Genomic DNA, 11569 nt, shown 5'->3' on the forward strand with positions numbered 1-11569 from the left:
CCAGCAAAATACCAAATTATATAGAAAAACAAAAATCTTGAGGTTTGGGAAAATATAAGTAGAATGAGAAAATTAAGGCCACAGGGGTTATTCTGATATGCAAACAGTTAAGATATCTTGCACAGTTAATAAAATCTAGGTATAAATTCGATAACAAAGGCAAAATGAGAAGCATGGTCAGCTTTAAAGTCACACTATTGGTGAGAGTGAAAAAGCATGTATTTCTTTAAAAGAAACAAAGCTTTCTTGACACTTTGTTGTAAAAATTTCTCCAGAGGGACTTCACATAGAAGATCCAGAATGGGCCAGTTTAAGCTACAGTCTCCAGACAGTGAGCGCTACAGTGGGCTTGGTTTACATTTCTATAGTATTCTTTAGCATAAGCCAAATAATGACAAGGAATTTTAACTGGGTGAGGGATACCATCATCATTTATAGGAGGATCCTATACCTAGATCTTCAGAACATACAAATGTGAAACAAAAGCACAGAAGGATATATTCGTGTAACATGATACCATGCATCAAAAATAATGTATTTTCTCTGCCTATATGTAGATCAGAATGTGGAATGAATATTAGATTTTTGTCAAATGCTTTTTCTGTCTTTTCTTTTTTAGTTTGTTAATATGGTGAATTGCATTGATGGATTGATGGATGTTTCAAATGTTAAACCAGCCATACATTCCTGGGAGAAAGCCCACTTGGTTGTCATATATTATCCTTTATTAATATGTTATTGGATTTAATTTGATAAAATTCTTTAGAATTTTTGCAAGGGATATTGGTCAGTAGTTTTCTTAGTAATTGCTATCTGGTTTGGTATCAGGGTAATACTGGCCTCATAAAATGAAGTGGAAGCTTTTCCTTCCTTTCTCTATATTGGAGGAAATTGTATAGAATTGGTACTATTTCTTATCTGTTTAGTTGAATATACCAGTAAAAGCCATATTGGCCTGGAGTTTTCCTAATTGAGAAAGTTTTTATACTACAGTTTAAAACTAACAGTTTCAGTTTATTTACCAGATATGGGACTGTTAAGTTTGTTTTTCTTTCCTTTTCTTTTTTGTTGAGATGGAGTCTTGTTCTGTGCCAGGCTGTGGGCAGTGGCACGATTTCAGCCCACTGCATCCTCTGCCTCCTGGGTTCAAGTGATTCTTCTGCCTCATCCTCCCGAGTAGCTGGGATTACAGGTGCCCACCACCATGCTTGGCCAATTTTTGTATTTTTAGTAGAGACGGGGTTTCACCATGTTGGCCAGGCTGGTCTCGAGCTCCTGACCTCAGGTGATCCACCCACCTCGGCCTCCCAAAATTCTAGGATTATAGGCATAAGCCACCACACCCAGCCCCTGTTTTCATTCTTGCTTTTGGTATTGATGTGTTTTTTCTTTGTATTGATCAGTCTAACTCTAGAGGTTTATCAATTGTATTGATCTTTTTGGATTACCAGCATTTGGTGTCCTAATTTCCTTTTTGTCAGATGGATGTCCTTACCCATGTCAAATAGATCCAAGGCCCACTCTTCACTGTAGGCAGTTCTTTTAAATCGCCCTCAGATTTCATACTTGCTTGTGTTGCAGCTGGGGCCCAGGTGAGACAGTTACTATTGCCCTTCCCTCCTTGCGGGGACTGGCTGTCTTTCATCTCCAGGTTATTTGGTTACTTTGAGATTTCAGCCCTCAAATATGTTTCAGAAAAATCAGATTTTGTAGTGTATCCAGCCTTTTCTTGTTAGGGTTGGAGCAACATGCTTGACAGCCTTCTGTTTCCTACGTGGAAGCAAAAGTCCCTGACCAACGGATTTTAACTTGACAAAGAAAACTTTATTTATTTTTATTTTTTTGTTTTTTTACTTTTCCGACTCGAGATTTAACAGAGAAAACTTTAAATTGTGGTGGTTTCAGGTTGCATAATACAACTAAACTTGAAGAAGCATCCACTTGTTTAGCTTTAGCGTAGCATCGGAGAAACATAACAACAGTATTTGAAAGAGCTGTTAAAATACTCTTCCTTTTCCAGCTACATATGTGTGTGTATCTCAAACCACCACAGCAAGCTCCACAGGAAGGAGGAGGCGGGGGCGCAGGGCCTGGAGAGCGCTGGGAGCTGAACAGAACTGGCTGCTCTTGCTGCAGCGCCCAACATGCCACCCTTCTGGTTGCCTCGAGCTTCTGCCATCTCCAGATGTGGCCCATATCTCTAGCGTTTTTTCCATACTCTGTGGTAGATGCTTCCAGCACGTCCTGCATAAGGCTTTTATCACTTGGTGAGGCTTTCTTCTGCAGCCTCTTGTCTGTTTTTCATAGTTTCTTGTCCAGTATTGCGGTCTTCAACTATTTTTTGAACACAACCAGTAGAATACATTTATTTATTTGTGTCTTTTCTAGTTTTTCGGATTTGGTGCTGGGAGGAGTATTGCTGTCCACTGTGAAGATAAAATGGCACAAATGTTTATGCAGTGAACTCTGCGGCAGCAAAATACCTGAAGTGCAAAGACTTAGGCATATGAGGAGAATTTGATAAAACTACAGTCACAGAGAAGAATTTTAACATGTGCATTTAGCTAATCAAATGGATAAATCTTTTTGTATTTTAAAGGATTTGTGTTGGAATAACACTACTAACAGGCTTAATTCTGTATCATTGAAACAGCGAATACACATTTTGCTTGTATCTCTATGGAACATTAACAAATTTCTTGGCCACAAAGAGAATCTCTTAGCATATTTCAAAAGTAGCATTCAATGTGCTTCATTCTGTTACTCAATAAAGTCGAATCAATAACAATTACCAAAAAACTTTAAAATACTTTTCTAAATTCTTGGATCAAAAAAATCCAAATAAATTATGGATGATTTAGCTGTTAATACAAATGACAATTTTATTAGGGTTCTCCAGAGAAACAGAACAAATAGAACACATATATATATTTAGAGGAAATTTTTTACGGTAATTGGCTCATGTGATTCTGGAGACCAAGGAGTTCCACATTGTGCTGTTAGCAGGCTGAGGATCAGGAAAGCTAGTGGTGGATTCAGTCTGATTGCAAAGGCCTGAGAACCGGCAGGGATGGGAGTGAGGGGCACACTGGTGTTAAGTTCTGGAGTCTGAAGGCCCAAGAACCAGGAGCTCTGATGTCTAAGGGCAGGAGAAGATTGTTGTCTCAGCTTAAGAAGAGAGAGAGAGAGAGAGAGAGAATTCGCCCATTGTCCGCCTTTTTGTTCTATTCAGGTCCTTGACAGATTGGGTGATATCTGCCCACGTTGGTGAGGGTGGATCTTCTTTACTCTGTCTACTGATTCAAATGCTGGTTTCTTCCAGAAATAATATTTTATCAGGTATCTGGGCATCCCTCAGCCCACTCAAGTTGACATAAAATTAACCATCACAGCAGTACTTCATATTAAAACCTATGGAAACAACCCAAATCATGCTCAAGAAAATTCAAAGCTTTAAATGCTTTTTCCTTTTAGCCCCGCATCCTTTAAGATATAAAATAATACATAGATTGTAAGTGTGCTGTTCGGTGAGTTTTGACAAATTTGTGTATTCATGCAATCAGTATCACAATAAAGATACAGGATAGTTTTATCACTCTTAAAACATTCTGTGGGCTAGGCACCGTGGCTCCTGCCTGTAATCCCAGTACTTTGCAGGGCTGAGGCAGGAGGATCACTTGAGCACAGGAATTTGAGGCCAGCCCGGGTGACATAGGGAGACCTTGTCTCTACCCAAAAAAAAAAAAAAAAAAAGGCTGGGCATGGTGGTAGATGCCTGTGGTTCTAGCCATTTGGGAGGCTGAGGTGGAAGGAAGGCTTGAGCCTGGGAAGTTGAGGCTACTGTGAGCCATGCTCTCTGCTCTCCAGCCTCTGCTCTCCAGCCTGGGTGATAGAGCAACACTGTGTCTTTAAAGAAAAAAAAAATATTTTCCTATCACTGTTTCTCTTTCTTTCACCTTAGATTAGCTTTTGTCTTTCTTGAACTTCATATCAGTGGAATTATATAGTATGTAGTCTTTTATGTCTAGCTTCTGTTGAATAAGGTTTTGAGATTTATCTGTATGTATAATAGTTTATTTTTCATTCTTGAGTTTCTGTTTTTGTTTGTTTTTGTTGTTGTGTGTGTTGTTTTTTGTTTTTGTGGATTTTTTGAGACAGTTTTTTTGTTGTTGTTATTGCCCAGGCTGGAGTGCAATGGCATGATCTCAGCTCACTGCAGCCTCCACCTCCCAAGTTCAAGCAATTGTCCTGCCTCAGCCTCCCAGGTAGCTGGGATTACAGGCACCTGTCACCACACCCAGCTAATTTCTATATTTTTAGTAGAGATGGCGTTTCACTATGTTGGCCAGACTGGTTTTGAACTCTTGACTTCAGGTGATCCACCTGCCTCAGCCTCCCAAAGTTCTGGGATTTCAGGTGTGAGCCACTGCACCCAGCCAGAGTTACTCTGTTTTTGTTCCATGACTCCACTTTCCTGTTGATGGATGTTTGGATTATTTCCATTTGTTTGTTTTTTTGCTGTCGTGAATAAAACTGCTGTAAACGTTCTTATACAGATCTTTTTGTGCAGAACAGCCTGATCATAGGGTAGGTATATGTTTATTAGAAACTGACAAATGGTTTAGTAAAATAGTTGTCCTGTTTGACTCTCCCAAAGTAATATGAAGAAGTTCCATTTACTCTATATCCTCACCAACACGGAGGATTGTCATTCTTTTTCATATTAGCCATTGTTGTGAGTGCAAAGTCATATCTTGTTGTGGTTATTATTCGCATAAAGCTCCAGTGCAAATTATGCCATGGCTATTTCTTGTGGAATCTAGTCATAACTTCTTCAGATACTGCTAGCTGTGTGACCCTGGTAAAGTCACTGAGCTTAAATTAATCTCTTGGTCGCTAAGACATGACTAAAATTCACTAATCTAACAGTGAAAATAGTGACTTATGATGATATAAGATATGTACACGTGCTTTCCGTTCTTCCTGGCACATAGTAAGATCTCAGAAACTGATAAATGGTGTGGAGTGCATTAATTTGTGACACTGAGCAGTCATTTAGACCAGATTTCAGCAAAGTATGGCCAAGGCTTCCCGTTTTTGTTGTTGCTGCTCTTTGTTTTTTATAATTTCAGCTTTTTTTTTTTTTTTTTTTAGATTCAGGGGGTACATGTGTAGGTTTGTTACATGGGTACATTGCATCTTGCTCAGGTTTGGGGCATGATTGATCTTGTCACCCAGGGAGTGAGCATAGTACCCAATAGTTTTTAACCCTTCTCTCTCTGCCCCATCTAATATTCCCCCATCTCTTAACTGTGGCCATCTTTGTGTCCACATGTACCCAGTGGTTAGCTCCCACTTATAAGTGAGAATATGTAGCATTTGGTTTTCTGTCCTGCATTAATTCACTTAGGATAATGGCCTCCAGTTGCATCTGTGTTGCCTCAAAATAAATGATTTCTTACATTTCGTGGCCGTGTAGTATCCTGTGGTATATGCAGTACACCATTGAAGGGTACCTAGGTTGATTCTATGTCTTTGCTACTGTGAGTAGTGCAGTGATGGACATAGGAGTGCATGCCTCTTTTTGATAGAATGATTTATTTTCTTTTGGATATATACACATGGGTTGCTGAATCATATGGTAGTTCTGTTTCAAGTTTTTGTTTTGATTTTGAGACAGGGTTTCATTCTGTCATCCAGGCTGGAGTGCAGCAGCCTCAACCCTGTCTCTAAAAAAATTAAAAAGGCCAGGCATGGTGGCTCATACCTGTAAGCTCACCACTCGGGGAGGTTGAGGTGGGCGGATCACCTGAGGTTGGGAGTTCAAAACCAGCCTGATCAACATGGAGAAACCTCGTCTCTACTAAAAATACAAAATTAGCCAGGCATGGTGGTGCATGCCTGTAATCCCAGCTACTTGGGAGGCTGAGGCAGTAGAATTTCTTGAATCTGGGAAGCGGAGGTTGTGGTGAGCCAGGATCGCACCATTGCACTCCACCCTGGGAAACGAGCGAAACTCCATCTCAAAAAATAAAATAAAAAATAGGTAATTTGTAAATGGTTCTCCAGTTCTAAAATGCTAAGCTTGTATCTAATTTAGAAGACCATTAACTTACCCCTTTAAATCTGGTCCTGCCTAGGGTTGATTTTCATGTTTAGAGATAATGCGTACATTGTAATCAATTAAGAGCACATTGTAATCAATTATTTTGAAAACAACTGACCTATTACCTTTGAAGACACTGCTGCCAAATAGTAACTTGCAAATGCATTTATTTACTTGTTCTGTGTTAGGAATGAAGGGATATTTACAGGTGAAAGGTCATAAAATTTAGAGCTTGTTAGAAAGGTGCATAAACACCTCGTGTAGGTTCGATTGGTAAGACTTTCTTGGATATTCTCCAGTTCTTGGGGCGTATCTCAACTCTCAATAAGGAGTGAGTTATGCCCATTATCCAAGGCAGCGTTATTCCTTCTGCTCTTTTTGTTTCTGCAGGCAGCCCATGGAGGACAGGCATCTCTAATGAAAATATCTGACAGCACCTTGAAGACTGTGCCAGCCACCTCGCAGCTCTCAAAGCCTGGAACCACAATGCTGAGAGTGGCTGGAGGGGTCATCACCACTGCCACTTCCCCGGCCGTGGCCCTCTCAGCAAACGGTCCTGCACAACAGGTGAGAAGTAGCATATCAGTAGAGAATCCTAATGAAACATCTAAGTGCTATAAATACAAGGAAGATTCAGCAGGCACACCAGTGGACCTTTTAAAAAAACTGAACTATTGCTTTAAAAAACAAATAAATATTCACATACCATCAAAGTCCTCATTTTGTAGTCTACAGTTCAGTAATGTTTGTTAATATTCACATGGCTGTGCAACTGTCATTAACATCATCTAATCCCAGAACATTTTAGCATCCAAGAAGGAAGCCCAGTACCCACCTTTCCTGTAGTTCTAGGTGACTGCTGACCTACTTTCTCTCTCTGGATTTGTCTATTTCAGACATTTTATATAAAGGGAGTCATATAACATGGCCTTTTGGATCTGCTTCTGTTGCTTACCGTTACTTTTCAGAGTTCATCCATGTTGTGGCTTACATCAATACATTTTCCTTTTCATGGGTGGATCATACTCAGTTTGATGGATATACCGTATTTTGTTTATCCATTCATCAGTTGATGGGTGCTTGGATTATTTTCTACTTTTTGACTATTGTAAATAATGCTCTGGTGAATATTTGTGTACACGTTTCTGTATAAACACGTTTTGATTTCTCTTGGCTGTATACCTAGGAATGGAGTAGCTGGATTATATGGCAACTCTTTTTAACATTTTGGGGAACTGACGAACTGTTTTCCCAAGTGTGTAGATTGTTTTAGATTCCCACCAGCAATAGATGAGGGTTCCAGTTTTTCCACAAACTCACCCAAACTTGTTCTTCTCCAGTTTTTTTAAACTTACAGCTATTGTAGTGGGTGTAAAGTAATATTTCATTGTGACTTTCATTTGCAGTTCCCTGATAGTTAATGATATTGAGCATCTTTTTATATATTTATTGGCTATTTGTGTATCTTTTATCTGTTTACATCCTTTGCCCATTTTTTAGTTGGTTGTCTTTTAATCATTGAGGTGTAGGAGTACTTTATATATTCTAGATATGTCTCCTATCAGATTTGCAAAAATTTTCTCACTCTCTGAGCTGTGCTTTCACTTTCCTGATAGTATTGAATCACAAAAGTTTTTAATTTTGTTTTTCATTCCTTTTTAAAATTTTTAAATGATTACTGGTACATAATCAATGTAGATATTTACAGGGTACATGTGATGTTCTGATGCAGACATACAATATGTAATAATCACATCAGGGTAATTGAGGTATCCACTTCAAGCATTTATTATTATTTTTTAACCAATTCTCTCTTAGTTACTATAAAATATACAAGAAATTAGTGCGAATTTTGGTCATCCTGTTGTGCTATCAAATCCTAGATCTTACTCATCTGTTCTAACTATATTTTTGTATCCATTAACCAACCCCACTCCCTCCCCGCCTGTGCTACCCTTCCCACCTTCTGTTAACCACCATTCTTCTGTCTTCATGAGTTCAGTTGTTTTAATTGTTAGCTCCCACACATGAGTAAGAACGTGTGAAATTTCTCTTTCTGTGCCTGGCTTATTTCACATAACATAATGTCCTCCAGTTCTATCCATGTTGCAAATGACAGGATTTCATTTTTTCTTATGGCTGAATAATATTGCATTATGTATATGTACCACATTTTCTTTATCCATTCATCTGTTGGTGGACACTTAGGTTGACTCCAAATGTTGGCTGTTGTGAATAGTGCTGCAGTGAACATGGGCATGCAGAAATTATGTACTGATTTCCTTTCTTTGGGGTATATACTTAGCAATGGGATATGGATCATATGATAGTTCTGTTTTTGGTTTTTGAGGAACCTGTATACTGTTCTCTATAGTGGTTGTACTAACTTACATTCCCACCAGCAGTGTTCGAGGGTTCCCTCTTCTCCACATCCTCGCCAGCCTGTCTTTTGGATGAAAGCCATTTTAACTGGGGTGGGATGATTTCTCGTAGTTTTGATTTACGTTTCTCTGACAATTAATGATGTTGAGCATGTTTTTATATAACTGTTGGGCCAATTATGTGTCTTCTTTTGAGAAATATCTGTTCAGATCTTTTGCCCATTTTCAAATGAGATTATTTGGCTTTTTTCTGTAGCGTTGTTTGAGCTTGTTATATATTTTGATTATTAAGCCTTGTCAGATGTGTATGTAGTTTGCCAGTATTTCCTCCCATTCTGTGGGTGGTCTGTTTGTTGATTGTTTTCTTTGCTGTGCAGACGCTTTTTAACTTGATGTGTTCCTATTTATTCCGTTTTCGTTTTGGTTGCTGTGCTTTTGAGGAATTATGAAATCTTAGCCCAGACCAATGTCCTGGAGAGTTCCCCTGATGTTTTCTTGTAGTAGTTTCATAGTTTGGTATCTTAGATTTAAGTCTTTCATCCAGTTTGATTTGATTTTTGTGCATGGTGAGAGCCCGGGGTCTAGTTTCATCCCTCTGCATAAAGATATCCAGTTTTCCCAGCACAAGTATTTAATTTTAATAAAGTCCCGATTTACCTGTTTTTCTTTTATTGCTTATTCTTTTGATGTCACATCTGAGAAACCATTGCCTCATTCAAAACCACAAAATTCAAGCCTATGTTTTCTTCTAAGAGTTTTATACATTTAGCCCTTATATTTAGGTCTCAGATTCATTTCTAGTTGATTTCTGTACATGGTGTGAGATGGACACCAAACTTTTCTTTTTTAATGTAAATATCCAATGGGCCTAGCAACATTTGTTGAAAAACCATCTCTCAATTGTCTTGGAAGCCCACGGGCTTGAATGATGTGACCTGACCTCTCAAGCGTCATCTCCTTCAGCTGCTGCTTTTCCTCCTGTGCCTCTTCACTAGTCAGACCATTCTGCTCTGCAGTTCCTTGAACATGGTGTTCTTTCGTGCCCCACCAACTTTCTGCATACCGTCTTCTGCCAAGAAGCACTAAAGTTCACTTTTAGTCCGTGTGTATGTTCTGAGAATATATCCTCCTAGTTTTTTGGCGATGCAGTTGCCTCTTATAAAGGGATATTATAGGTGGTGATTTTTAAAAATGTGATCACTCTGTGATACCTCCTTGTTTTAAATTGTTAAAACTATCTTGTTCCACAAAATGTAAAAGTATAGGAACCATTGAACTAGAGAAGTAATATTTCGTAAATGGCATGGCACTTAATAAATAGTCACAGATAATATTTACTGTGTGTGCTTTGTGGCAGTCACCGTTCTTGGTCATTGACCCTGCTTTCTTCCTGTGTTGTTTCTGGCCCCATGGGTGAGCAGTCTGAGGGAATGGCTCCCATGTCTTCATCTACTGTCAGTTCTGTGACGAAAACTTCTGGGCAACCACAAGTGTGTGTGAGCCAGGCCACCGTGGGGACCTGCAAGGTTGCCACCCCCACCGTTGTCAGCACCACGTCCCTCGTGTCCACACCAAACCCCATATCTGGGAAAGCCACAGTGTCAGGTGAGTTGCATTGTGGTATTATTTCTTTTTCTTCTCTCTCATAGAGCTAGAATATTTTCAGAAGGTTGGTTGGTTGGTTTGAGACAGGTCTTTCTCTGGGGCGCTCGAGCTAGAGTGCAATACCACGACCTCAACTGACCACAACCTCTGCCTTCCAGGCTCGAGCCATCCTCCCGCCTCAGCCTCTTGAGTATCTGGGACCACAGGTGTGTGCCACCACACCCAGCTAATTTTTTATATTTTTGGTAGAGATGGGGTTTCATCATGTTTCCCAGGCTGGTCTTGAACTCCTGAGCTCAAACAATCCACCTGCCTTGGCCTCCCAAAGTGCTGGGATTAAAGGTGTGAGCCACTGTGCCCAGCTATTTTTGGAAGGTCTTAAGCAATATTTTGTATGGCAAATTGTTAAAAATAGTTAACCCAGCAGCATTTTCTGAACCTCTACCTTTTATATAAATTATTTTTGTTGCAAAATCTACGTATCATATTTTGTCTAAGACTTTGCATTATTATTTAAAAGTTACTATTTGAATTTTTGAATTTTATAATAAAGCCCTAGCCATGCAGAACCCTATTGGGTATTTTAGCTGTTTTTATAATGTAATTTTGTGGAGAGCCAAGAGTTTGCTTTCCTTAAAGTACTAATTTCTTTTTTTCCATAATCAATTTTGAATAGAATTCACTGTAAAACATATACCTTTCTTTGCTTTCATAAACAGAGTATATAAAATATGTCTTAGCCTTGATGACTCTAGGTCATGATCTTTCACATTAGTTGCTACCTTGGCCAGTGTCTGAGTGGTAGGCTAGAGATCTGGTAGGAGAGGTGGTGTCATGATCTTTCACATTAGTTGCTACCTTGGCCAGTGTCTGAGTGGTAGGCTAGAGATCAGGTAGGAGAGGTGGTGTCTTTGTGCGTGCGCTGGAGGGCCTCAGAAAAGTGTGCCTTGTACTCTGAGTAACAGAGAGCACACGTCCTGAGACTAGATTGCCTTAGTGGAAGTGATTTGCTTCAGTTTCTCAGCTGTAAACGAGATTGATGATAATACCTACTTTATAAGGCTGAGAGGTTTAAATGAGTTAGTAATATGTGGGTGCTTAGAATACTGTGATGTGTATGGCCATTATATAAACAATTTCCACTGCCATTATCAGGTGTCATCATTTTTGTTGTTGCTCCATAATCCTTTATCTGCAATCCTAAAATCCCAAAAGCTGTAAAAACCAAAGATTTTATTTTATTTTTTTAAATTTTACTTTAAGTTCTGAGATACATGTGCAGAATGTGCAGGTTTGTTACCTAGGTATACATGTGCCATGGTGGATTGCTGCACCCATCATCCCATCACCTAGGTTTTAAGCCTTGCATGCATTAGGCATTTGTCCTAATGCTCTCTCTCCCCTTGCACCCTACTCCCTGACAGGCCCCCCAGTGTGTGATGTTCCCCTCCCTGTGTCCCACCCCCCGACAGGCCCC

The 11569-nt window shown here is 39.4% G+C and overlaps 1 protein-coding gene across 8 annotated transcripts in view; it reads left to right on the plus strand.

Annotated features, from left to right (window-relative positions):
- The window catches only part of YEATS2 (YEATS domain containing 2), a 103871-nt gene that overhangs the window by 71804 nt on the left and 20498 nt on the right, over positions 1-11569 (plus strand). For all 8 annotated transcript variants that reach the window (XM_017538305.2, XM_037741930.1, XM_037741931.1 and 5 more), the window contains 2 exons: positions 6497-6673; positions 9909-10092. In XM_017538305.2, coding sequence (XP_017393794.1) covers positions 6497-6673; positions 9909-10092 — 361 coding nt within the window. The remainder of the gene's footprint in view (positions 1-6496; positions 6674-9908; positions 10093-11569) is intronic.

This window comes from Cebus imitator, unplaced genomic scaffold, assembly GCF_001604975.1.
Source record: "Cebus imitator isolate Cc_AM_T3 unplaced genomic scaffold, Cebus_imitator-1.0 Scaffold111, whole genome shotgun sequence".
Lineage (NCBI taxonomy): Eukaryota > Metazoa > Chordata > Mammalia > Primates > Cebidae > Cebus > Cebus imitator.